Source organism: Colletotrichum abscissum (assembly GCF_030869225.1).
Source record: "Colletotrichum abscissum strain IMI 504890 chromosome Unknown Scaffold_30.1, whole genome shotgun sequence".
NCBI classification, from domain to species: domain Eukaryota; kingdom Fungi; phylum Ascomycota; class Sordariomycetes; order Glomerellales; family Glomerellaceae; genus Colletotrichum; species Colletotrichum abscissum.
The window spans coordinates 332,424-358,805 of record NW_026850210.1 but is presented as its reverse complement, the minus strand read 5'-3'; the positions used below and the strand labels follow the sequence as shown (position 1 = coordinate 358,805).

The 26,382-nt window shown below is 50.4% G+C and overlaps 12 protein-coding genes across 12 annotated transcripts; 8 read left to right on the top strand and 4 right to left on the bottom strand.

The window, feature by feature from the left end:
- Window positions 1–3,534: 3,534 nt before the first annotated feature.
- Window positions 3,535–4,170, top strand: CABS01_11233 (uncharacterized protein; the record flags this gene model as incomplete). Its single annotated transcript, XM_060544588.1, has 4 exons — window positions 3,535–3,625; window positions 3,699–3,818; window positions 3,879–4,015; window positions 4,075–4,170. 4 exons carry the CDS (start codon window positions 3,535–3,537, stop codon window positions 4,168–4,170), a joined length of 444 nt encoding a protein of 147 aa, XP_060397836.1.
- A 1,133-nt stretch (window positions 4,171–5,303) lies between these two features.
- On the top strand, window positions 5,304–7,240 carry CABS01_11232 (vacuolar calcium ion transporter; the record flags this gene model as incomplete). Its single annotated transcript, XM_060544587.1, has 4 exons — window positions 5,304–5,710; window positions 5,832–6,030; window positions 6,087–7,141; window positions 7,204–7,240. The coding sequence occupies 4 exons, from the start codon at window positions 5,304–5,306 to the stop codon at window positions 7,238–7,240; spliced, it is 1,698 nt and encodes a 565-aa protein (XP_060397835.1).
- A 288-nt stretch (window positions 7,241–7,528) lies between these two features.
- CABS01_11231 (uncharacterized protein) lies at window positions 7,529–8,932 on the bottom strand (the record flags this gene model as incomplete). The annotated part of the gene is made up of 4 exons (XM_060544586.1): window positions 7,529–7,822; window positions 7,883–8,341; window positions 8,393–8,642; window positions 8,703–8,932. The coding sequence occupies 4 exons, from the start codon at window positions 8,930–8,932 to the stop codon at window positions 7,529–7,531; spliced, it is 1,233 nt and encodes a 410-aa protein (XP_060397834.1).
- Window positions 8,933–10,128: 1,196 nt separating this feature from the next.
- CABS01_11230 (uncharacterized protein) lies at window positions 10,129–11,556 on the top strand (the record flags this gene model as incomplete). The annotated part of the gene is made up of 3 exons (XM_060544585.1): window positions 10,129–10,356; window positions 10,443–10,733; window positions 10,804–11,556. The coding sequence occupies 3 exons, from the start codon at window positions 10,129–10,131 to the stop codon at window positions 11,554–11,556; spliced, it is 1,272 nt and encodes a 423-aa protein (XP_060397833.1).
- Window positions 11,557–12,773: 1,217 nt separating this feature from the next.
- On the bottom strand, window positions 12,774–13,421 carry CABS01_11229 (acetoacetate decarboxylase; the record flags this gene model as incomplete). Its single annotated transcript, XM_060544584.1, has 2 exons — window positions 12,774–13,230; window positions 13,291–13,421. 2 exons carry the CDS (start codon window positions 13,419–13,421, stop codon window positions 12,774–12,776), a joined length of 588 nt encoding a protein of 195 aa, XP_060397832.1.
- Window positions 13,422–14,220: 799 nt separating this feature from the next.
- Window positions 14,221–15,454, top strand: CABS01_11228 (alcohol dehydrogenase GroES-like domain-containing protein; the record flags this gene model as incomplete). Its single annotated transcript, XM_060544583.1, has 2 exons — window positions 14,221–15,000; window positions 15,431–15,454. 2 exons carry the CDS (start codon window positions 14,221–14,223, stop codon window positions 15,452–15,454), a joined length of 804 nt encoding a protein of 267 aa, XP_060397831.1.
- Window positions 15,455–15,481: 27 nt separating this feature from the next.
- On the bottom strand, window positions 15,482–16,418 carry CABS01_11227 (uncharacterized protein; the record flags this gene model as incomplete). Its single annotated transcript, XM_060544582.1, has 2 exons — window positions 15,482–16,052; window positions 16,129–16,418. 2 exons carry the CDS (start codon window positions 16,416–16,418, stop codon window positions 15,482–15,484), a joined length of 861 nt encoding a protein of 286 aa, XP_060397830.1.
- A 698-nt stretch (window positions 16,419–17,116) lies between these two features.
- On the bottom strand, window positions 17,117–18,034 carry CABS01_11226 (GMP synthase; the record flags this gene model as incomplete). Its single annotated transcript, XM_060544581.1, has 2 exons — window positions 17,117–17,643; window positions 17,716–18,034. 2 exons carry the CDS (start codon window positions 18,032–18,034, stop codon window positions 17,117–17,119), a joined length of 846 nt encoding a protein of 281 aa, XP_060397829.1.
- Window positions 18,035–19,497: 1,463 nt separating this feature from the next.
- Window positions 19,498–20,514, top strand: CABS01_11225 (uncharacterized protein; the record flags this gene model as incomplete). Its single annotated transcript, XM_060544580.1, has 1 exon — window positions 19,498–20,514. One exon carries the CDS (start codon window positions 19,498–19,500, stop codon window positions 20,512–20,514), a length of 1,017 nt encoding a protein of 338 aa, XP_060397828.1.
- A 1,638-nt stretch (window positions 20,515–22,152) lies between these two features.
- On the top strand, window positions 22,153–22,353 carry CABS01_11224 (uncharacterized protein; the record flags this gene model as incomplete). The annotated part of the gene is made up of 1 exon (XM_060544579.1): window positions 22,153–22,353. One exon carries the CDS (start codon window positions 22,153–22,155, stop codon window positions 22,351–22,353), a length of 201 nt encoding a protein of 66 aa, XP_060397827.1.
- An 813-nt stretch (window positions 22,354–23,166) lies between these two features.
- On the top strand, window positions 23,167–23,625 carry CABS01_11223 (uncharacterized protein; the record flags this gene model as incomplete). Its single annotated transcript, XM_060544578.1, has 1 exon — window positions 23,167–23,625. The coding sequence occupies one exon, from the start codon at window positions 23,167–23,169 to the stop codon at window positions 23,623–23,625; it is 459 nt and encodes a 152-aa protein (XP_060397826.1).
- A 1,541-nt stretch (window positions 23,626–25,166) lies between these two features.
- On the top strand, window positions 25,167–25,781 carry CABS01_11222 (uncharacterized protein; the record flags this gene model as incomplete). The annotated part of the gene is made up of 1 exon (XM_060544577.1): window positions 25,167–25,781. One exon carries the CDS (start codon window positions 25,167–25,169, stop codon window positions 25,779–25,781), a length of 615 nt encoding a protein of 204 aa, XP_060397825.1.
- Between the last annotated feature and the right edge of the window lie 601 nt (window positions 25,782–26,382).

Genomic DNA, 26,382 nt, shown 5'->3' with positions numbered 1-26,382 from the left:
TCAATGGGTCAACGCGAGAGTGGGTCAGCCCGTTTAGAGGGTGGATCAATCAGGGGAATGTCAAGAACACTCCAGCTGAAGCCCAACATCAAAGGGGAAATTGATGGGTGAGCGCATTTGATGCCCAGACTACGCGGTGGCTTGTTATTCGTGTTCCTTGGCAGTGAACATGGAAAGTGGGTTGACGTCACTTGTTAGACTGCGGAGATCACTGGATGTCATACAAGCTTGCTAGGCATTAGTTTGCCCTTGAGCTCTATCATTGGGTCTGTATCCCTGCCCGCGCGGGGTTCTGCACTCAGCCGCTGACACACCGCTTGTCGACCCCAGTTCCAGGGAGAACTTGCTTCGATGTCTGGATCAATGACAGCTGTCTTGGATATTGCAGGATCCTCCTGAGCACCAGTCGTGGAGAGACGGGAAGTGGCTGGTGCTGCAATTCGGTGGCGTTGCGGCATGATACGTGGACACGCTAACAGCGCTTCAGACATGCAGCGGGACCATTTTACAGGTGAGTAGATGAACCGTTGAAGGCTAATAATAGGGTATGATGCCAAAGACTTCGGTCTAGACTATGCGATAGAAACAAGGACTTCCTACATTCGCGAAGATCGTGTTTCATTAGAGACTCTTTGGATCGCGTTCAACATGTGCATTAAATTTTACACACAGCCAATCAACGAGTCTCCTCGTCGTGGTGTTTATACGGCCTCACTGACAATGGTCCTACAGCTCATCTTTTTCCACTGAAGACGACTCGCGTAAGGCGGAAAAGAAAGCCCGCACGTCACCCATCCATAGATCGGGGTGACTGACAGCTGGGAAATGCTCGCCAACTCGATGTCTCTGGAGAAACACCAATTTAACGGATCTTTCGACCCAATCTCTTGGCTGTCGAAAGTCAGTTTTGATGTCTGGACACACGTGTTCCACAATTGATAGAACTTACTGCGAACCCAAAGTTGCCAACGTCAGGGAACGGGCCATCGCCCATACTCCATTGAGAGACCCCCGTGGGCACGTCTGTGTGGGGAAATTGTGACTACCTAGTATAGGTGTCAATGATTACGACTCTTGCAAGAATCACCCTCAAAACGGGATGGCAAACCTGGAATTCCAGGTAAGCTCGAATACCTGCGTATGGCCCCGGTATATACATCATCATCGCATCCGTGATGAGCTCTTCCTCGGTGTAAGGGTAGCCATTGGAAGTGGCGTAGTTGACATCCCAGAACCAGCCAAGCAGACCAATCGGACTATCAGCCAGAGCTTGGGATACAGTCAGAGGTTTCTGTCTATGAACTACGGAATGTGCCCAATGGGAGCTAAACCATTTGTCGATAAATTTCATGTAAAGAGTTTCCTCGTCGGTGGTCTGATTCTGCCCCAGTCGACCCCGGTGTTCAGTGGTTGGCTCAGCGATAAAAAAGTCGCCCATGTGACCAAGTATACTATCACGGACATCCATGGTCATCCACATTCGGTGACCCATCCGAGGTCCGTAGTGACTATTCCATACTTTTCGTAACTGAGCTGGTGCATCAATGTGTCGCAGGCTGATCCCATTTCGCGCAATCCTCGCCCGGGGTGTTCTGGCTCCGGAATGAATCCAAAGCCAGGTCTATCCAGTGCGACGATGTGGAATGACTGTTCGTAATTTTCTGACAAAGGCTTGATGACTTTTGATCACTCTAGATTCGTTGATGGTCATCCGTGAAGGAGGAGTAGTGGTGTAGCATTGGAGTTGGCGGAGACATGATGGATAAAGTGCAGCGGTACAGGATATGGGTGACTCTCGCCGCCCAGGACAGTCGTTGCATAGTGATCGAAATCGTCGTTGAGCCTTTTCTCAACTTTATTCCAATCGTATTGGTTGATCCAGTACTCCGCAACGCCGGTCAGATTCCCAGCGGGAGGCCCTTCAGTATCCCATTCTGAAGACAGGCCATGTGTAGGTCTATAAGATCGTGCTTTCTGCAAGGTATCATGCAGAAAGGATTCGTGGACGTGAACCTTGAGTCTTTGGACTTTTGGGTTCGATGGAAAGTCGAAATTCAGTGTAGGTCGATCAGATCGCTGGTAACTAGTAGCTGTGACCATCAACCACAATAGAGATTGGACAAGCATGACGAAGGAACGCACGTAGTTGTTCGCAGAATGTGGGAGCAGATGTAGAAAATACTTCCTCGTCGAACAGACTATGGGTTGACTCTATACCCTCACTTTGTGAAGGCCGTCAATTTCGTTCTCTTCCCTTGAGAGATCCCAAGAAAGACAGCACGTTCATGCTTGCTCTCGAACTCCGTGGAGCTGGATCGATTACAAATGGTGTAGTGGTCTCATTTTGCAGGATCATTTCCTTTTCATTAGAGGACTCTTACAAAATCTTACAAATCCACTTGGTCTATCGTAGCAGCTCTCTTCAATCGATCAGCGAGGGCCTTGAAGTTTTACGATGCAACGGGGTATGTAGCACTCGGTCATGAAAAGTTCCCGACTCGGTCCCGGTAAAGTTTCGGAAGTCCCACAGTGTTGCCTAATGACCTCCGAAGGATGCGGCCTACGGGGTTGTAGACGGTTCAAAAGTGCCTATGACAATATGAGCAGGATGTCTCATTGACTAGGGGGCCCATTCAACCGTTTAATCGCTTGAAGACCCTTGTGAAAATATCTGGAGATAGGACAGAACAGCCATCAACTGCCGAGTTGAGGATAGTCTCATGACTTTGCTTAGGTCCTCCCTCAGGGCTCCATATCACTCTAGCTACTGACTCTAGACTTGCTCAAATGTTGCAATCCTTTGAATGAGTTGATTAAAATTGAATACAACACCTGATTGGATCGACACTGAATCAGGCTCCATGGCGTCATAAAGATATTGCAGAGCGCTTAGGTCACACAGAATTCTAGGACGTGGGTGCGCCACTCTGCAAATCAACCAGGGTAGAGGTTCTTTGACATGAACAAGGTACACTGAACTTCTCTTCCGGGATATGCAGGCGACTTATTACGTATCAGGCTTGTAAGTCTGCCTAACAAGGCTGACAACTTTTGTGCAATGATTTCGCGACGTCGCGATTCAAGCTGTGCCGATTACTCATCGGCTGGAAGAAAGGGGCATGCCATCAGTTGACGATGAATTAACATAGTCAACGGATGGAGTAAAGATAATTGACTACAAAAGCGTGGCTGTCATCCTTAAAATCGGTGCTTGATGAGCTGTGATCATCATCAACTACTATACTCCACCGTCTGACTTCAACTTATCATCATCAAACTGTCAAAGCTACAGTTAGCACCCTCACAGAATCGAGATTCAACATGAGATACTCTTTGGAGACCATCTTCACCTTCGTGCTTCTGGGGAGCACGACTGCATCTTCGGGACCGCTCCGACTCTCCCACATCACCTACCCTTCCAACGTTGGATGCGGTGAAGTGAACGTCTTCTATACGTGAGAACCGCATAGATCCCTCAAGAATTAGAGCGTTCGACTAACAACACACAGGTGACTTCCTGCCTATCATCCATACATGATTGCGGAGCACTATGACCCTGTTGATGTTGACAAGGAACTCCGGAATGACACCGCCGCACTTGTCAGGTCCGGCGTCAATGTTCACAGTACAATGCTTTCGTACCACCAAGTGCTGATCACTTAGGTACTGATAAACATTCGTCACAATTTTGTTTCAAGGCCCGGACCAACCAATTACAAATATCGCTGACCGAATGAACGGCACCCACTGGGATGTGACTGGCGTGGGGTTCGGCCAAAGGGGCGCGCCTATTTTGGACGTTGTCACTCGTTTTGAAGGTATTTGCTTCTGGTAGTTTACATGAAAAACCAGCTGTTGATGCTTACCGCGAACTTCAGATAATCTTCATCAGTTTCGCGAGAATGCGCCGTTGACCCCGACGGTATTCAACTGGGGTCCTACCACGCTGGCCGCCTCTGTGATCCGACATGTACCATTGAAGGAAGACTGTTCCGACAAGCCTGGAAAATCGATTGTAGGCACCGACTAATAGTGCGGATTGAGAAACCAAGACACTGACTTTCCACCATCAAGGCTTATGAGGAAGTATGCCCTCCCGAGCTATGTGAGAAGGTGACCGTCGTCACATCTGGGAGCCTTGAAGAGCTTCTGAAGGGCATTGAACACTAAATTCGCGCAACTGCCGAGGAAGGCAAAAGTCTCCGGCACTGTCTCAGCCTTGGGTGTGTAGAGGAATATTCAACATATTTGGCACAACACTCCGAGAGTATTTGCGATGCAGACGGGGTGGAGTGTTCGACAACTCAATGATTTTGTGGCTCTGATTTCTCTCTGTTTGTTCTATTGTACAGATTTCTCTTCGTTCTCATCTCATGGTGGACACATTCAATGGTTGATGGTCCAACACTTGGGGCGTACCACATCATGGTTGGCAACCACTGCCAAAGGTAACCTGAGTTGCTTACATCCCCCCCCCCCCCCCCCAAATTAGAAAAGGCCTGTTCTGCAGCACTGTAAATACAAAATGCTGCTTCACTTAACTTTGCGAAGCCTACACGTACCTGTGGGCAAGAGTGCGGTACGGGTGTGGGTTTTCTCGAAAAAATGAGGACGACGCACAGCTTCTCTTGTGCTCCAACGGCTGACGCGGAATAGTCTATGATGTAACATGAAGTGAAATGTAGATCTACATCACAACCGCAGGAGCATTGTCATCCTAATGGTTGTGGGATATTTATCTACATGACTGTGAGAGACCCGGCCGCTGGAGATTTACCAGCTTGTCTTCATCTTCCCGAGCTTGTAGAATGTCCCGCAATAGGATCCATCGCCGCATGGATAAGCAAATCTCTAGGATCGTTGAGACACGCGGAGCCTAGGAATATCACTAGACTGAACCTGGTAAGCCACATGGGGAGGCATATGGCAGAGCTGGACTGTAGTCGCTCGAACACGTAGCTGGAGGCCTCCGTCAAAAATCGCTCTCATCAAACACGCCCCTCACGGGCCATGTGCTGCATCTCAAAATCCCTCATACGATGGCTTTTCGTACACAACAAACACACAAATAACTGGCTTTCGAAAGGCCATGATGTTCAGATGTACGAGGGAAATTTTGAAAGGCAGCAACCGCTCTGGGTTGTATCTTGAGGCCGCTACAACACCCCGTCCACTCAGGTGCTAGTCTGCTTGTGTCGCCACACTCCCCTCATTTCGAGACCGAAAGTAAGCATATGGTGACATTTTCTTCATTGTGGTTCTTGCGGATATAGTTCATCTCATGTTTATGCTTGGTTGGGAAAATGCCCTTGCACGCGGTGTACATGTACCCTCGGATGCCCGGAGGCAGCAGACATCTGACCTTTTCCGAAGCTGCCGGCTCTGAGGCTAGTCTCATCTCACGCGATCTTTTGCCCTTGGAAAATAGAACTCTTCCACAACCTGTAGAGTCACTGCAGGTCAAGGAAGCAATTCGAAAGAAAATGTTTTCATTGTGGCTCAATTGCCTTCTCATCTTCGTACCCATCGGCGTCTGGGCGTTTTGGTCTGATAAAGCTCCCCTGGTCATATTCATCACCAATGCCCTAGCGGTGGTTCCACTGTCCTCTTTGCTCACTGGAGCTACTGAGATGATTGCATCCGATGCGGGCGATACGGTCGGAGCTTTGCTAAACATAACAATGGGAAACCTCGTGGAGCTGATTTTATTGTGAGTTAGTCTGGCATATGGCCACAGTTCGCTGACCAAAACGATAATAATTGACAATTTTCCAGCATGTAAGCGTGCCATTTATTGCTCCCATCAAGTCGTTTAATGGTGCTGATGTCCGCAGCATCGCCCTCAAACATAATCAGATCCAAGTCGTTCAAGCGTCAATCCTTGGTTCAATGCTTGTCAACTTACTGCCAATTCTTGGCACCGCTCTATGTGTCTGCGGAGTATCGCAACAGGAGCCGGCCTTGGATACTTCAGAGACTCAGCTCCTTGGCTGCCTCCTGTTTGTTTCCGTCTTTGTTCTTCTGATACCGGTGAGTGAGCGACACCTACCTTCCATCTGTCTGAGAACCATATTCATAAACGCCAGGCCGCTTTCAGCCATACGTTTCAAGCACGCGATGGCGCGAATGAAGCCATGTTGACAATGGGCAGAGCTTCATCCTTTGTGGTTCTGTTTATTTACATCTTTTATTTCATACATGAACTGAGAGAGCAACACATCTCTGCGATCCGACACCAAGATGTGGCGGACCTAGAAGATGGCAGAGCGATAGTATCACCTGACCCTCCATCATCGTCTCGGACCCGTCGTCTTGAGGACTCTCGTTTGCGTATATGGAATGGCACCAACGAAGTCCGCTGTGCTAATACTGATACCTTCGTCGAGCTCGATAGCATTGATGATTCCTCACGTTCCGCGTCCTCACGTGAGGATAGAGAATCAGAACGCGGAAGAAAAGAAAACAAGATCGAACAAAGAGACAGCCGCGCGAGCTCTTGCGATAGCTTAGAGTCGTTGAGCCGTCAGTCGCTTTGTCATTCGACTGCGGATCCTACTCACATCAATAGAATCTCTCAGACTACTACCGGCGCTCATCGATGGTCTTTCTCAGATAGATTGCGCATCTTCCAGACTAGTCGTTCGAAAGTCGCAACTCTTCGAGATCGAGAAAAGAGCTCCCGGAGATCCTTGGGACAAAAAGCGGTTTCCGTCATCACCTTAATCATTAGCTCGGCCTTGATGTCAATGTCCACCGAGTTTCTCGTCGGAACCATTGATGACATAACCCATCAAGGCCATCTGTCAGAGTCTTTTATCGGCTTGATAATTCTGCCGGTCATTGGGAACGTGGCAGAGTACGTCACTGTCGTGACGATGGCGTCGAAAGAGAAACTAGACCTCGCCATCGCGGTTGCAGCTGGGTCAGCCATACAGATCGCGCTTTGCGCAGCGCCCATAACTATCTTAGCAGGCTGGATCATGCACCGAGACGCAGCTTTTGATTTCAGCTTGTTTGAAGCGGCTGCCCTCTTAGGCGCAGCCGCACTTTCCACACGGCTTCTGCTGAGCGATGGGCGGAGCAACCTGAAGATGCCGGGTATCAAAGGAACACTCATGTGTGCATGTTATGCATTAATCGGGTACGTATTAGGATTTTCAATCTATATCAAGTGCTAGAAAGGGCAATGCTAATTCCGGATAGAGTTGGCTCATTCCTTTTACCTGATGTTGAGACATAGCGATGTCATGCATCGAAAGCACAGAGACAGCGTGACATTGTAAGATTACATATGCGTTGTCTAATACTATCGCCCAAGCAATGAGGAATTGCTTTACGACTGATGCTTGCCTTGCGAGCCGATTGAAGGCCTTTGTTACATTTATGGGTTTCTTTGTGTCTTTCCCTATCAAACAGTACTTTAAGTATAATCTATAACGTGACAACTATTCGTTTGGTGACTCTTCATTTCTACTTGCAGAGTGTCTTGCGTTACATGAGAGTAGTAATCAAAGTAAAGCCGATTTCTTCACAAGTAGATATAACAGTACGGGCCAGCAAGAGTGCTCATCGTGTCTCGAATTTTAATAGGAGGACCAGCAGCGTATCCGTACTCGAGAACATCGTCAAGAGTTGTGTTGGCACTTGGAGGCGAGTTCAAGAATGTGTTGGTTCCCATGACGGCATCATCAGCAAACTGACGAGCGTTGGGTGAAAGCATCTGCCACATCCACCAGACGCGATCAATCTGCGCGTGATGCAAGTAGAAAGCGGGATCACCGGGCGATACGAAAAAGTCTCTTCCAGGGTCACCACCAAGAGTCTGATGAACGTTAGCTTCGCGTTGTGACATGAATAACACAGAGGGAACGGAGCCACTTACGAAATGACCACCTCCGTGGATGCCCATGCCCATGGTACCCGACTCGGGATCTCCCTGCATCTCAACTTGGAACTTGCCTACGTTCTGAGGAACCAGGATGTTGTGCAGGATTGCGGAAGCGTTCGAGTACCTTCGGTTGATAGCCGTAGTCAAGTCGCGCTTCAGGCAGCGGGGGTTATAGGCAAAGAATCCGTCCGGGTTTGTTTCACTGCCTCCGCCCGGAAGAGAGAGAGCCAAAGGGCCAAGGTTTACAGACATATTCTTGAAAGGACCGGATGTAATGCAGCCACCTCCAGTTCCGGTTGGAAGGCGAGCGGCTTCCGAACCGTCAGGGTTGGTAAGGATGATGTCTTCCTGATCAGGGATGAACTCCCCATTACCAGACATTGATGTCTCGGTGCCGTCAAAAATGGGAGAGCTATCGACACCAGTTACGGCGGTCTTTGCCCAGTCCCAATACTGTCATGCTGATTAGCCGATGGCTATCATGGGTTTGTACCGGCAACTTACAGGTTGAGTGCCCTTGTAGCCACATTCCTCTCTAAGCGCCTCCTCGTACAACCAAGTGAAACGTCTGTGCCAGGACAGAAACGTGCCGGTGTAGTGGATGGTGAAAGTCTGGTTAATGTGTGTGGCAACGAAGTCATCGAACCGAGTCTTTGCACCAGGAACAATGTCGGAAGGGGTCAGGGCAGGCTTTGACTGAAGGCATTGCACGGCCTTGATGTAGTCGAGCTTTTCTTGTCTTTGTAACGAACCCCTAGACTCATGTTAAATGCAGTTCAGATTACAAGGCGAGCATGGCCAGGACAAAGCTTACCATTCTTTGCGGATTTTGATGTTTCCAAGAGAGCAGGAGCTTCCACGCTTCTGGATTTCTCCACTTTGGATCATCTCTTCCGACTTCTGGTAGGCAGCCTGAGCGAGAGCCGTAAGCTGATCGACATTCTCGGCAGCAGCAGCGGCCCCGTCATCAGTCTGAGGGAGTGGGTTGCCGAGAACAGCGGAAGCCGCCTGAAGGGCGAAAACACCAAGTGAGAGAACGTGCATGATGAGGCCGGCTGTGTGGGACAAGGAAACAAGGCCGCAAGAACGAGTGGCTCAGGGCTTGAGTACTTTCTGAGTGCGGAAGAGAACTTCTGCAGGAGAAGCGCCAGCCGTGTGGCAGATATATAACCCTCCCGCCGACCTACATCCGATCAGAAGAGACTGAATCACATCAGTGACAAGATAAGAAGTCGACCGAGGCCCTACTACTTCGTTGGTGGTGCTCTCTCCGTACGTGATATTCAGGGATTCTATGGTGGATCATGTCGCGTAAAAAGATCCAATTTGCATCGCCACCAACCCGGCCCAAGTAAACACCTCCCAAATCAGAATTCTGCGAAATATCTCTCAGTCGCGAGCAATGTGTTGTTCCAACATGCAATTGGTTCCACTTTACGGGGAAGAAAATCCGTCGGCCGTTTGGCGAATCTTGGCTTCCAAGGCCGGAACAGCGGGAAAGACGGCGGATTACCCGACTTCATCATGCAGGTTGAAGCCGGGGTTGCAGAAACGGCCCACGGTCCGGGCCAGTTGGTGTGATGGTTTTAGATTCCCATGTAAGACTCTTTACCTGATGCAGCCTTGAACCCGATGCTGTGCAGATTTATCCCACGGCTCTAGCAACAACGACTTAAGGCTTGCGCTGATCCCAGAACAGGCGGAGAAGGGCCATGGAGTCGAAAAGATTCTGACTTTATGCATATTCTAGTCCCAACAACCAACTCGCAGCCAGGGGCACCGTCATACCATCCTGCAGAATTTCAAACCCCCGTTTATTAATCCCAGCATCACAGCATTTCCCTCCCTTTCGCCAAGTTCTAAAGCCACCAACCATCTGAAGAAAAGGGTGCGGCGCAGACACTCCGATGCAGAACTGACATGACTGGGAGCCCGGGTGACGGACTTTTTGTATTCGTACTTTCTATCGCAAAAATAGTCGATGCCATAGACCTTACTGAAAAGGCAACTGCTGCGAAGAGATGGGCCGATGAGGGTTTGCGAACCCTTGCAGCTTCATTTCAATCAGCCCGAGTCTGGATTCCAGTCTGAGGCTGGAGGCGGAATGCCAAGAAGGCACTGAGAGCCTGCTGTCAGCCTAATTGGGATAATTCGAGGAATAGACTCGTGACTTCTATCACTTTATGGTGTGTGGCCGGAGAACGGAAGACATGGCGCGCCTAGAGTGGGTGATCTTATCAATGTTCTCCTCTCCAAACCAAGCCGAATCTTTACATCTTTCTCAGTCATCTGATGCCAAATTTCAATTCATCATCTTTCATCAGAGAATGGAGTTCGTCTCGAACCCGGAGGAGAATGAGGGACCCACGGTGTTGGCCGCAACACTAACAGTCACTTCTGTGGCATTGATTGTCGTGGCAGCTCGCCTTTGGGTGCGCCTTGGCATGATTCACAGCTTCGGATTCGATGTAAGTTTGCAATTTTTGGGCTTACGTGATATCCCCTCCTATAGAAAGTAGGCATTAGCCTTGATATACTAACAATGATCTCAAAGGACGGGTTCATGACATCCGCCATGGTCATCGCGATTGCTGGTCAAGGAGTCCTGATCACGCAGGTCATTCACGGAGTTGGCCGCCATGTAGGAGACATTGATTTCGTCAAAGACTACCCGGTAGCGATGCAAATGGCCTTCGTCTCTCAGCCCCTTTTCCTGGCTGCTATCTGTTTAGTCAAGCTTGCTGTTGGGTCGTCGCTACATCGAATCGCCTCCAAAAAGCTTTACAAGAACCTCATCACTGGGGTCATGGTCTTCATGACCGCTTACACGATTGCGTGTGTTTTCGTTAGTAACCATCGCGTACCTTCAGAGGACGGTTGAAGATCCTATTGCTAACAAAACGTATCTGTCACAGACCATTATTTTCCAGTGCACGGATGTACGCGCATTCTGGGACTTCAACGTTAAGGCAACCTGCTGGGATGTCGATACGATCAAGGGCCTCTCCTATGCAAATTCGTCGATTAATATCCTCACCGACCTTCTCTTTGGAATCGCTATTCCAGCGCCCATGCTTTGGGGGCTCAACGTCCCGCGAAGGGTTCGAATATCTCTCATGATGGTCCTCGGTTTGGGAGTCTTTGCATGTGCAGCAGCTTGCGCTAAAGTCTACTACATCGTCACAAGTTATGGAAGGGCCTTCGATCCAACCTGGGACTCGCGAGATATTCAGATGTGGACCGTCATCGAGGCTAATGTTGGAATCATAGCTGGAAGTCTGCCAACTCTACGACCCCTCTTCAAGGACTTCCTGGGTAGTATCTACGGCAAGGGGTCCAAGGCGCCCACAGCAGGAGCATACTATGGCCGTGGTACGCTGCGTAGCGGTAGTAACTGGCAGACTCTGTCAAACACCCAATGGCCAGTCAAGCCGGGTGAAGAGAGAGGCGAGAAGTTTCCCAGGAACCACATGGACAGAACGGGGAACGATTACGAGTTGGAGACAAACGCCACTCGGCCTGTGGGAACCACGACCGTCGCGGCTGGGACCGGGGGCGATGACAGTGATACGAGTGAGGACAAGGTCGGGCTGCGGGACAGCTTGACCGATGGGCGGGGTATCAAGAAGACCACTGTAACTACCGTCATGTACTCTAGCTCTCCATAAACAGCAATTTTATACTTGGTGATCTGTCTCTTCTGATTATCGTGCCAATGATTTGGCATGTTGGCACAAATGTTAATCGCTCATTACAGCAGGAGGTCCATGTCCCGCAAAGCGTGCCTCTTGAGCTGTTGGAAATCTCGGCTCTTCAAACGCCATAATGTTCCTGATTGTAACCCCATGCCGGCTAATGGATACAAGAAGGATTCTTCACTTCGTTCGCTTCTGCATCTTTTTACCCATTCGGAAATGTGGTCCGAGACCAGGTAGTTTCATTGGTCGAGGGACAAATGCTGTGTGGCCTGGTAAGAAAACTGAAGAAGCATCACACCCGGTATGAAAATGCGCCAGTGTGGCGAGGCCTGAAGTAATCCTTGTGCGAAGGAAGTTGTTGTTCACGAAGTGTGTTGGACCAACCCTGCGGACCTTAGACTGCGGATGCGACTAATACCTGGAGGCTCGGATTACGTCCACTAGACCCCTGGTTGCTTTCTGGGTCCGAAATGCAAACGGTGTCCCCTTATCGATACGTGCTGGGAACTTTACAAGACGGAGATCCTTGATCATATGCGATCGCAATTTCTCTGGCGTTGCATCCCATCGTGAGGGGCCTGACAGTCCGCAAGGACCACACCTAATTTCACCCCTCGCTCCGGTTGACTTGATAGAACTCCAGAAAAATATCCACAGGTCTGCATGGTCTGACATTGTCAATGACTGCGCAAGTGTCGAGTTCGAACGGTACAGAAAGTCTACCTTCAGATAGCCATACGAAGCGACCATAGAAATTCAACTTTGGTTATTGATGAGAAGGTCTTTGAAATAATCGGACGGCGAAATTCGATTTCAACTTCATGACACAGCCAATCATTCACGAACCCACTTAGTTACCAACTCCTCCGTTATGGGTCATAGCTATCGTAGCATCTCGCTTGAAGCAATCGCTTTGTCGACCGACATCGGCTCTCTCTTCCATCCGATTCTTTCGTTTCGAACTATTTATTCGGAGAGGTTCTAGAGCTTCATAGTTGGATTCACTCTCATCACGATAGGATCCACCAAATCCGGGCGACCGCAAATATGCGAGGTGTGAAATTCAGATGCTAAGACTGATGCTCATGCTTCAAATTGAAGTATCATGCGATCGAGACCTTTACCTACTAGTCGAAAGTCTACTTGAAGAACTCAAGCACTTGGCCCCGACCTGATCCTCCAAACCTTTAAACCTTGGAACTCTCACCACGACACCGAAGCTCGCCAGTCAGACTCCGTGCAAGGAAGCTTCCTTCGTATTGTAGAATATCCAAACCGCACCAAGGATCAAATGCAGAGCGGCGCGGAAAAGTAATCTGACCATGGCCAGCCCAGATCTCGCGAAATTTCCAGTCCATGATCGTAGGAATCAGCTCTTGAATCGCCGGTGATGTTCCCACACACGGCTGTGGAATACTACGAAGATTGGGCCGCCATTTGTCTGCGGCACGCAAACTGGGAATACGATGATCGGGGATAAATTCGCACTCGAAAAGAGTTCGTTCTGCCGGCCTCTGTGCATTTGCCAGAACCAGCCGGGTACCGTTTGTCGTCTGAATATCGGCCTTGCCAAAGACTTTGGGAAAGCCGTACTGCTCACGTCCTGCAAATATGGTTGCCTCGTTGTCGAGGATCAAGATGAGACTGTACATGAATTTCTCGTTCTTAAAAGTCACCTCGACTTGGTGGACAAACTAATTTTACGCCCCCACAGAACTCATTCCATAGTCGAGCACTATGGTTGACATGAGAGGCTCATCCTCGAGCTCTAGCATATTTGGGACCAGATGGCGAACTAGAGATGCGGCGACGCGGTAGGTATAGCCCAGCATCATATCGATTGCGAAGCTGTATGGGTCTGGAGGTTTCGGGTATGGGGGTAAAAATATGGTGACCGATTCCGCTTCGAAAGATAGCGCACCAAAACGCATTTCTACTGATCGTCAACTTTGATTGTGTGAGGTGATAGGTATTGCTATGCTGCAATTATCAACATCAAAACCTGTGGGCAACGATAACATAAAGCATTTCTCGACTTTCTTTATGTTCAAAAGTTTGCGCCTATTCATGTCTCTGATCGGTGTTCATGGCGCGTCCGAGAAGACCGCCTCGAACCCTGTAGGCGCTGCATGGTGATGCTGTTCAGGATGCTTACTCGCTAGTAAGAGTCAGGCTTTACGTTACCACCATGTAAGACATTGAACTAAGTGGGCATCGCCCGAACCACGTTGATCAAGTGGGGATTGTCCGACATGCCTGTGCCTCGGCCACGGCGTCCGCATGTCCGCGAAAAGCCGTTGGCAACCACAGTCGCGCCGGCCGAGCTCTCGGTGTCAACTTCGGGACCCGATTCCGCTGGAGCAGTATCGACACCTCGCTGTAGAACGACTGCCGTTGGCTCAACTGTAGCGTAGATTTGGCTGTCGTCGCATCTGATGTTGCATGATTTGTCACACGTGCCAGCCCGGGGAGTATTAAAAGTCACTCCGGCGGGATTCGGCCTGGTAATATTCAAAATGCGGGGTGAAGCCCCCGCCCTGTAAGCATAAAGTCTCGGCAAAAGTCGTGGTTCACCTCTACCCCCAGGTTTCAGGAGCGCCAACTTGAATAAGCCTGGACGACAACTCTATCGAAATGCAAGCCTTTCAGTACATGGAGAAAGGCGGCGGCCTACAACTTCGAGATCTACCGATTCCTCAGCCTGGCCCCGGCTGGGTTCAGCTACAAGTCAAAGCAGCCGGTCTGTGCCATTCAGACTGCCACATATTGAAGGGCATCGATGGGGTTGTTCAGCGGCCCATTACTCTCGGCCACGAAGTCTCTGGGATAATTACAGCACTCGGCCCTGATGTGAAAGAATTCAAAACCGGCGAACGTGTTACCGTGGGGCTTTTCTCATATCCGATCAAGCTTCGGGACTGGACAATGGCTATTGGTCTTGGATTCGACGGTGGTTACGGAGAATTTGTGCTGGCACCTGTGGCAAGATTAGTCCACATCCCGGACAGCCTCCCATTTTCTCAAGCTGCGGTGGCGACTGATGCGATGGCAACATCCTACCATGCTGTGGTAGTCGAAGCCGCTGCGAAGCCTGGTATGACGATCGGCGTGATTGGTATCGGTGGCCTTGGGATGTCAGGTCTCGGCTTTGGAGTCCTCAAAGGGGCCAAAGTGTACGGCATCGACATATCCGAGTCAAAGTTCAAAGAGGCAAAGAGACTCGGTGCTAGTGGGTGTTTCAAGAACCTGGAAGATGCTCAGGATGTGGATTTCGATGCCATCGTCGATTTCGCCGGCACAGGGGCAACCACAACGCAGGCCATTCAAAAGGTGAGCGAAGGGGGCAAAGTCGTCGTCGTTGGACTGGCAGGTTCCGAGATCACAATCCCTAGCTATGCTTTGATTGGCCGTAGTGTAAGTTTGATTGGATCGTTTGGAGCGAGTGAACAGGACTTGAGAGATGTCTTCAACCTTTTGGCAAATAAGTCGATTGAGCCAGAGTTAACGGAGATTCCTTTTGCGGAGATTCCGGCGGGGCTTGATGCCTTAGATAGAGGCGAGACACAGGGAAGATTATGGTCAGATCCGAGTAAGGCCAAGATAAGCTCAAGTAAACTATAATAAGCAATGGGATCACAGCTGAGTATTGTAGTAACGATGCATGGAGAAAGAATGCAAGAAAAAAGCCCAAGTTATTTGCTCTTGTAATTCTTATGCCATGCTCAGTGGTTTCTGTCAAACTATCAGAGGGGCTTCGTCAGAATTAGCAAGTCTAGCATTTGGATAGGAAGACTAACTAGTATCCACATTGAATCAGTCCTCGTTGATTAACTGAGCTACCTAGACTGAGATGATGCGTGATGCGTGATCTTCCGCCTCCATGGCCACCACTCATTCACTTATCCAAGAAAACAAGACACTTGAGCTCGATGCTCGCTCGTTCCGCCTCGTCCATATATCTAGAATCCTCAAAAGAACTATGAAACACAGCCATCCTCGACTCGAAACTCTCCAATGATGCACTGTCCCATTGAAGAAACAGGACAGGCTCATCTGGTTGCTGATGGTCCAGAAACACCCAATCATGGTCCTCGCTGTAGGAAGCTGTATCCAGCCAGAAGTCTTGAGCGTCCTTGCCAAAGACTTTGAATTTTCCTTCAGGTCGTGAGAAGATCTGTGCATGTCGTTCCTGAGATCTAATGCTTTTGGGCACTAGAAAGGCAATCGGGTCGCGTTTGATTGTCTTCAGAGGCCTCCATACGTTGACCATGAGAACTCGACCCTTAGGAGGCATAGATTTGGGCGGGTGATCCATTTTGGGAATAGTATCTTCCAGGAGCTCAAGGCCACTTCGAACAGTCAAGTCGCCGTGAATAGAGTAAACCGGCGTGGTGTCTTTCCTGATTCCACTTGTATCAGAGTGTCGAATTCTTGAGACAGTGGTGAATGTCTTGTTGGCGTTGAAACTATTCGTAGATTTGACTAGTTATTCGCCTAATCACAAAGTTTTAGATAACATGAGATAAGGGAAAGTCATATTACTGTTTCTTGAGAAGCTCTTGGGTGTCTCGAAGTATCACCTCGCGAACCTCATCCTCGTCAGACCAGTCTTTAACATCAACCCTATGCTTCACGAACTCCAAGCCATCACTCGCGGTAGTGAACTGATTCATCTCGGCGCGAATGTTACGAACAAAAACTTCGCGCTTATCTCTGTAATTCTCAGCATCGGAGTAAAGATTGGTTGGCGTGTTGAGAAACTCTGGTGTTGGCGGCGGCTTTCTGTAAACAAGATGCGTCCCGACTCCTGGAAAATTGGACGCTGAAGACATCTTTTGAGGCGGTGAGATTAGCAGAAAGTATTTTGCAAAAGGCGGACCTTGAATGCAAGACTCATCATTCGAGATTGGGAAAGGAAGTCTTGCTTCTTATGTGACTGACAGAACTCACTTCCCCGGGGTCTTCTTTCTGCAGCCATCCAATAATATGCTATATTTAGAGCCCTGCAATCATCATACGAATCCCGCACTCAAAGCTGACTGATGCAGTGATACGCGATGGATGTTGCCGCTGACCAACAGCAATGGTGGCAGAGAATGGAATTTAAGGTAGCATGAATGGAACGCTGCATGAAGTGCCTATGAGATTAAGTACGTGAGTGATTCGTCCTCACGAGCATAATCACCACATAAGTCTCAAGACTACCGGTGGGATCGTCTTCTTGTAGACCCAACGGGAAGGTCAGCGAGGGTGCCTCGCTCCAGCCGACCACGCCAAGAATTCATGCGACTCGATACCAAGGGAGAGGAGAGGCGACAAAGCAATATGTTGAACTTCTTCATATTGAACCATGTCGTCGTGGTAATGAAACAACATCGGATATCTTTATCCGTCCTCAAATTTGGCCACACACATTGTGGTGTGGACTGGGTCTCTACTCAGACATGACAGCTGAGCTAGCTTCAGGATTGACAAGTAAGTTTCTCCACAACTGGGCAGCCGTTACTACAACACCATTTCCTACCACCCATCACTCTATCTCATCATCGTCTCCGTGGAAGAACCTTAGAATAGCCGCTGCGACCAGGTCACCATCGTGTTCCCAATGCGCAGTCTCCGCCGCCTGGTCCGCATGTTCCATATCCTGAATACCGCCACTGTCAATCCTCATTTGGATCTGCCTTTTTACCATATCCTCATCAAACGCCAAATGCGCCTGTGATGTGAAGAGCCGGCCCTTGATGTAAACGCCCTGCACCTTGGTGTGCTCACTGTGACCCCACACATCCACCTTGTCGCTCGTCTTCAATAGGCCCTTGGAGCTCTCGGTGGTAGGTGGCGCGACGACTTGGTCTTGGTGCATTTGGTGAAGATGCACATCATTGTCTTCTGTCTTAAACAGTTGCTTACCCACCGGGGAAAGGTCGATCCGACAGTGGCCTAACTCCCAGTCTTCTGATGGCGCTGGTGCGACTTCGGCGCCGAGCATCCGGTTGAGAAGCTGGTGGCCGAAGCACACGCCGCTCAAGTGGAGATCCGGCCGGCGCTCCCAGAGTTCTGTTGCCCGGAGTCAGTACCGCCGGTTGCGGGTGTCTGTAAAGGGTATCAGTGGCTTGAGTGGTGACGAACCTTGTAAAACTCCGAGGAGTTTGAGAATCCAGGGATTATCTCCGTGTGCATCATACATGCTTCCGGTGATCAGGACACCTTGATAGCTGTCGAAATCTTCAAATGATGGGACTGTACCTCCTTTTTCCTCTACCACGAACTTCTGATCTGTATCGACTCCCAACGGAGGGTCGTGTTCAGCGCCGGCATGCTGGAAGTGTGTATGCAGAATTTCTCCAAAGCTCCCCTTCGCTGCATGGGTGTCAGGATGGGGGTTGTCCGTCTCCAACACAATTATCCGGACTACTGGCGCGTCGGGGGCAGGGTATTTCTTTGACATATTGAATGTGTTTCGCCCAAGGGGCTTGCAGTAGAGTAATGGTGACAAGGGTGTTGAACTCGGGCTATTTTGATTACTCAATGGGCAACTTTGGGGTATCGATGAAGTAAAAAAAGTTGCAGGTAATTCACAGGCGCAGCGCAGTGGCTCATACATTACTTAAGGGTGACGCTCATCCCCCCGAGACTCCTTCTATAGTGACGCGTTGTGATGTCGAGTAACTAACTACATAGGCCAAGGGAAACATTCCTTAGCATTCTGCCGTTGCGTCCGGGTCATCTGAATACAAAATTGACGTCAACAATTCGCGCGCGACTATGTTCTGTAGGGCTGAGGTGAATGGATTCTTCGATGACGGCAAGTTTTCTGCATTTGAATTTTCATAACATAATTCCCGTCCTCAGTCCACTACACCGGCGGCTCGGCGGGTTCCACAGGTGTGGAACTACTGCTGCTTGGCCCAAGTTCAAGAAAGTTAAATCAAGTATTCCAGGCTTGTGCCACCTCCCAAGCCATGGCGAAGCTTGCGTGGAAGAGAGCTGGGCTGGATGACTCGGAAGTTCAGTCTCGGCCAGCGTGAAGACAAATGATGAGAATTAGCTTCTCAGCAAGTCTGCATTCAATGTTTGGCTCTTCGCCATGGTGCTCAAGAAGCCAAGAGAGGGATCTCGGGAGATAAAGAGAGTGGCCAGGGCCAACTGCCCAGACCCCGAACTCAGAGCTCACCACAGTGTCCCCAGTAATAACTCGCCCCAACCGTGGGAACAATGGGGAAATGCCCCGAAAATATAGCATCACAATGGACCAAAAAGCCCACAGTCCAACTTTCACGCAATATCTGCACTGACGTTGCAAGGGCAATGGGGATTTACGACTCGGAGATAATGCTCCTATCTACATGTGATTCAGTTGATGGTTCCGCAGCATTCTGTGAGACCAAATTTGTTTTTCGAAGCATGAGATTCGAGAACAACAAAGAGGACTCATGAAGCCTGGGGGTACAGTGCAGGGCATCGTAGCGAACTATTTGGATTGTGATGGATGCAACCAGTCCCTCCCTTGATGCGGCAAATAGCAATTAGACGCAAACTACCTTGGACACAGGGAGTAATTGCCTCGCAAGGGGAATTTTTCTTCAAAGAAGCACCGCATGATTCAGCGTTTTCTTTCGCGATTCTGCCGAAAGGCACAAGAAGTTGTCTCGTCAGAAAAAGGTGCCTAAGCGACACAAAGCAAGTAACGAATAACAACAACTAGGGAGCACAGATGCCTTCTGAGGACCAAGAGCACCATTTCAGATATAAGAAGACTCGAGTAACCCGGCTTACGACATCCTCTCGACGACTTGATCGAGACAGTCTTAGTCCCTCCACTGTTTGGCACCTTAGTTGAGAAACATTTCAGCTCAACCATCCAACGAATTTGATGAAATGGACAGAGAAACCTTGCAAAAGCTTCGCAACATGCACTTCGGCGGAGGGTCTGGTGGAGGTCTCGGCGGGGCCAGTAGCGGAGGGAGCCAAGGAGCTCCCTCTGTCGTCGGTTCGGTCGACGAATCACTTGATATCGGCGAAGGCAACGATGCATTCACTGGCAACCGATGGGACTCGGTCCCGTCGGCCCAAGCCGGCCGCCCTCTCATTGGCGCTCCGCACCAAATTGCGCCCCAAAGTCTCCAGCAATCACAGCGACCGTCCGCATACCCGTCCGGATATCCGTCGCAGCAGCCCGTCCCGCCGTACATGCCGGTCGGACAGGGGCCGGTCGATCGTCTCGTACCCTCGGATGCAGCCGCAATGACGGACAAGCGCGAAGTAATCCGAAAGGTTTTCTGGCCGGAAATCAAGTCTTGGATGACCTCCGACACGGCCCTCCAGCAGTTTGCTGCTCCATGCCCCAAATGCTCAACATCGATGACCACCACGCCCGGCCAGAACTCGAATCGCGCCATGGTTCTCGTTTGCGGTCACATTCTGTGCGAAGCGTGCATCAAACAAATTGCAAATCTTTACAACCTCGGTCAACCAAAGTGCCCCTACTGCCCGGGCCTCATCGGCCCTTACTCGCAGTGCGCTCAAAGCTGTATGGATGTGGGCATGATGGGCTTGCCTCTGCCCGGGAGCATGACAGAATTGGACAAGTTCCCGCTCACCACTCCCGAGGGCGCCTCCCGCCCTTCGTGTTGCTTCAAGTGCCGCGCTCTCCGCGTCGAGAGAGCGACCAACTCGCTAATGAGAGCCATACTCAGCGAGACCAGGTCCCGTGCGGTTTGGGCTCCCAGATACGACCACAAAGCTGATGGGAAAGATTACAGTGACTACAAGCGGGTACCAGCGCTTGACAACCTCATGAGGCAGATCCGAGACATTGCGCATAGCGATTATATCTATCAAAAGTATACTTGGCTGACGCCGACTGCTGAGCAGAAGAGGCAGGAAGCTTGGGTGGAGATGCTGGACACGGGACGTCATGTCTCGTAAAGGCATATTCAGCTGCATAGGCATTAGACTGTGTAGTTTCTATTGAGGATCGGATCTGGGTGGCGAACCAAAAGGAATTCGTCCACGGGAGCAGGAGAAAAGCACAGGATTGAGTCAGCAGCTGCACACAATGACAAATTTAGGCTTTACCGAGATGATTATGTTCTGGCTGACTACCTATTACTGGAATTGAGCTCTCCTTCAGGCCCAGCCGAGTTTGAAGTACCCCGAAATTGCATTCTAAAGGTGTCAAACTCAGATCCCATTTTCCAACCATTCTGAAAATCAATGGCGCCAAACCATAGAGTTCTTGGCGTATGGAAAAGCTTCAATATGTAGATCTGGATAATGTCTTGGCCATACAGGATTATGCAGGTGCAAGGAGACAACCGCAAGGCACAGTCGCTCATCTGTGCCACGGTTATAAGGATAAAGCCCGAGGATCCGTGTCGAATGTAGCCGCGGTTGTTGTCTTGCCCGTCAAGCTAGTCGCTGTGAAACGCTTACGGAGGCAGTGCCTAGGCCAATGGTAAATCTCCGAGTCTTTCTTTAGACAGGCGGAACGTCACTGAAGATCGTTAGAGACATCGGAATCGGGTTAATCTCCTAGATCAGCATTGCGTCTCCATATTATCGTAGCTTATCGACGTGTTGTATCGACTTCTTGTAAGAACTTCGGCTGGTAGTTTCTCCGACTACCGGTTGGTACTGTACGGGCAGTCACTTACTCACAGTCAATATTGACTACGATTCGCTAGATGAGTGGCATTTGGACTATATCAAATCCACAATTGAGAGCTTCGGATCTGGCTTTTACAGGACATGACAGTGTTGACATGAATACCCCTTCGTGGCGTGATGTGGCAATTATTCAACCAGACTAGCATGTTCAAGGCGGCATGCCGCTCACATGCGACTCTACATGTGCAAACAATCACCGGTGGGATCGTATTTGTTTTATGGTGACGAGTCAGCTGGACATCTGCAAGACTCAAGGGGCTACCCGCAGACAGAAATTTTCTGACGCAAGGTTTCACACGCGAGTGTGTTTCCGCCGGTGGCACGCGCCGTTGCAAGGAAGAGCTGTGGAACGGCTCAACCTAGCCTATTCAGACACAATCAGCGACCAGTCTCTAATGATTAGCGGTCAGTCAATGCATAAGAGTGTCAAGTTCGACATGGGCCTCTAGTTCACCCAACCATTCAAACAGTCTTTCTCGATGCGCGCGAAATCACTCTGAAATTCATTCTACCAAGAGCTGTCAATGTCAGATCTTCATTGCAAGCTGCTCTACTTCGGAGAAGGATGATTCAATGAGTGTTGTTTGACTCCGTTGACTCGGATCGGTGTAGGAGTAGGTTTGGGTCCCAGCTTCGATTCAACGTCGCCCGGTCCAATCAGCATCCACGTCGGGGAAGCGGTCTTGAGGCTGGAATGGCAAATCCTCGTATGCGACGTTCTCCGGGCGAGTAGATGGTGCATGCCGTTACGGTTGTAGAATGGGATCTCTTGGAAGTCCTGGGCACAGCCTTGGTATCCCGATCGCTGGCCGGGCCAATTGTCTTGGGAAACGCCCGGTCCTTGGCCATCGGCAAGCAGACATCTTGGCGACCATGGTAGGTATTCATGTGCAGACTATGGCTCTTCTAAGTAATTTACTGATATTTCTTGTCGGAGCTGCGAATGGTAAAACTGCCTTGCAGCTGCTAGCCTGTGGCAGGTCGCAGATCGCATCCTCGGTAGACGACCCCTCGTGCCCCAACATCAAACATCAGCTTCATCTATCTTTGCTTCGCAACAACATGGGCAACAGAGAAGAGATTGCAGCGCTCTCATAGAAAGAAGCTGCTTCTTGACAAAGCCAGGGCCGCATCCAGCCCAGTTGCCAAGACTCTATATGGTTTCGGGGAGCCCTCGTTGTTGGAGGTCTTGGGACTTGGACCGTTTCACCTCCGCTCAGACGCACTTCTCCACCACATCCCGCGTAACCACCATCATCACCATACCATCGATGGAAACCACATGGCCCCCCTGGATCAACTCGCGGCTCTTCTGCCCTTCTCCTCGAATCCCAAGCGGAAACCCCCCTCCTCAAGGTCCGTGTACCTGTTAGTCCCTGGAGCTTAGAACGCCCAAGAACCTATCATCTCTTGTCCAAGGCACCTGGAAGAGCTTCTATTTTTGACAGAGCCGCTTGGCCTTGGCAGCGGCAGGTCTTGACACGCATGACGGCGCCGCAACCCCGAATGGCATGGTCTCCGCGCCTCTCTTGTCCCATCCTCCACCTTCCAACCTCTCACCTTTGACACTCTCTCACTGGTTGTGGTTCTGGATCTGGTCGTGGTTCTCCATGCCAGGTATTTGAACCTCTTCTTGGCGCTCCGTGGGGATTTCATTCATTACGCTCTCTCCTCCCACCTTGCCTTGCCACTCGTTGACGCGTGTGCTATTACCTGATTTCCGTCATCTCTCTTTATTTCCTCCTCACTTCAGCTGTGCTGTTTGTTCTGCTTCTTCGATTCTCCTCCACCAAAAGGAATCCCCTTCTTTTTCAGTACTACCTAATAATTCCTCTTGAGGAGAGAGACATCTACCGGCTGCGCCGACACACGATACCCAATCTTTTCAATTCAACTTTCCAATTTTTCGCCATGCAGATCACCAGCACCCTCATGACCCTCGCCGTCCTGGCCGTAGGGATCAACGCCGCCCCCGCACCCCTGAACATCAACCTCGGCGCATACTCCCCTGCGTTGGTAGTCGGTGATGGTGCGCTTACATTCGGAGGCGAGGCGGAGGCTGGAAAGGGTAAGGGAGGCGCCGCCGCAGGCGAAGGCGCAGCAGCCGCTGCCGCTGCCGCTGCCGGCGTTGGCGCCCCCGGAGCCGCTCAACAAGGCATCGTTGCAGGCCGAGATATTACAAAGAGGGTGGAGAAGCGCCAGAGCGGCTTCGATCGTGCCCTCACGTTTGCCGAGGCCGCGCTCACAAAGGGTCCCAAGATCCAACTCGGAAACGGCGAGGGCGGTGCCGGCGTCGGTATCATCGTTGACAACAACCCTACCGCTGCTGCTCAACCGAACCGTGCCGGTAAAGCTGAGAGGAGGAGATAGGTGGAACAATTGTTCGTTTTGCTTTCCGCGAGGGGAGGAGAGCCGTTGCGTAATCTTGCTAAAGTCCGATCGAAGTAAAAGTAAGTTTGATGAATTCTCTCTGATGAAACGAAACAGAACGAATAGCTGACTCAGCCCTCTTTCAGATACTGCCATTGATACTCTGTCAGAGAAGTTGGAGTTCGCTCGCCTGGCCCCCGTTGATCGAACGCAATTCTGTTCTTCAGTTTTTGAATCAATTTCCGCGGACTTATAAAACCGGCAATCCGCGCGCGCGCGCACGCGCTTCTTGGCACTTTGGCATGATGATTCTCTCACTTATTCTCGTTCGTGTACTTTTGGGGGCATATAATATTTCCAGGCGTGGTGTAACTTTGGGGGACATAAGAGAGATTTAAAATGACGCCTTGAGTTCGCGGGTGCAAAGGATAGATCGAGCACGATCAAGGACGTGACGACACCTGGAAATAGTAGCGATGAGGTCCGGCATCGTGTCACCCGTTGAGGTAGCAATTAACTTCGTCGGGATTTGTTCTGATAACTGCCGTGTCCTTCTGGTCTTATCTTTGTGAGATTGATGACGAACTCTCATCCAGGTTGGCCGATGCAATGACCGCGTTAGTGTCTGCATAGGTTGATGTTAGTCAAGGTTGGTTGGGGGCCAAATTCGCACACGCGAAGTAGGTCCGGCAACTAAGATGCCGCCGTTGTTGATATACACCGTGTCTCACTGAAAACTAAGCACATGAGCACTCCAGTCAAGGGTCTCACTCACACAGATCCAACTCGACGGGCCGGCCCCCGTGTGGGTGTGTATACGATGTCTGACTGTGCGGTACTTGCTAATGGCTGTCCGCAACTCAATGGCATTGGTTCGGTTGATCAAAACTCCTGCACCTTGGCCCGACCAATTCAGCTTATTGGTGGATCTGGCCTCTCACCCCCATTTATCGCAAGTGTTGATGGGCAGAATCATGTGCGCGTTTTGCATGTTCATGGCACCACGCTGTCGGTCCTCACTGGCCAGCCTCAATGCCTTGCAGCCTGCCTGCAGGTCTTTGGATGTGTCAGGCGCAGCCGTACTATATCGACAAGTCTGGGCAGAGAGGTGTCAAAACAAGGTTAGTCGCGTCTTGAGTGTCTTATCCGATGTGTCTGGGGGGGCGTGGTGTTGCCTGTGGCGCTGCAGCTCGTTCGTAGGAATTGCGTCTATGCCTAGTCTTGGCCTTGCGATGGAAGTATGCGGTGGATGCTACTTGGCACCCGTGAGAAGTTGTAAGATGGTAAGCAACTTTTTCTGCGAACCACAGCCTGCTTCTAGATTCCTGGATAAGAATGACACGTCTTGCACTTTCTTTCCTTTTTCTTTTCGTACTGTGGCTTCTTCGGTCTTTTGACACTCACTCATGTGGTTCATTGTTTACCACGCTATCTAAGTTACTTGACGGTACCATTTTGCCTTAGCCAGTGAGGCCTTCTCTTCTTGGCTGGATATAACGAATAAGACGCTTACCAACCAACCTGATGAGATCCTGTCAGCAATGCATACCTCTCCCACTCCGATTTCGCTGCAACCCCGCGAAACCCCTCTTCCCGTCGCTGCCCGACAGGAAGAGACAGGCTTTCATGTCATAACTCAGACGATCTATCGACCAAGTTCAACTTTCGTCACATACGTTACACTAGGGAGCGGGCCACCGACATCATACTCCGATGGCAACCCGGCCGACCCGCCAGCCGCTGCTCCGACCACGGACCCACCACCTCCGGACCGATCAAGCGGATCCCTATCAAGCGCACAGATAGGAGGAATCCTGGGTGGCATCGTGGCCTTCGTCGCCATTGTTCTCATCGCTTGGTTCTGCATTTCTCAGAACAAGAGAAGACCAGGACCGCCACCGGACTGGGACTCCTTGTATTATGACTCTTCCTCCGAAAGCGGGGTGACCGGGTCCCGTGGGCCGAGGACACCAAGGATACCTCCGCGGGTCTACCCGACCCGGGGCCGACCAATGCAATACGTTCCAATGCCACAACCACAACCACCCGAACCTTTCCACATTAATCGTTACGACGCATGGAAAGTCAAGACCAATGGACCAGCTCGCCGTCAGCAACCCCCGCCGCCTCAGCGCTATCGGACCCGGGTTTTTTAAGAAGTTAACTCTGATAAACGTCTGGTTTCGGACGCGGCCTATCGTCAATACCGCCATGTTGCGGATTCTGAAACATTCCCTTTGTTCTTCCAACATACACACAGCCATGGAGGAGGCTATCGGACGTCTATGGCGCGAGCGGAAGTGATTCACAAGGACAACATAATGTAGTCAGGTCTTGAGGACAAAAGCAGGACAGCAGGGATATAATCAAGGACGACCGGTTGGCTTTGATACATGCAACATTTGATACCCCACCCCCTCTCCCACTAGCAGCGGATCACGTTCTTGTGACTTCTCTATGGGTCATTTGATTTCGAAGCCCCTTAATAAATCAAGCTTGGCTACCTTTCCATAGTCGTGTTCAGTTTGAAGAGCATTCCCTCATACCTTCTCGACGATGAAGCAGCACAACGATCTTGATCGTGAGAATCTCGAGGCTATCATTGTTTAGATTTGCCTCGGAAGCCAGTGACAAAGATTTCAACGAGAGTCAAATTCACCATGATCACTATGATCTGTCGCTTGGGGTCTCGAATCGCGCTGCCCTACATCGATGTTCCACCAACAGCCTGAATGGCTCCATTCTTCTGCGAGGGCC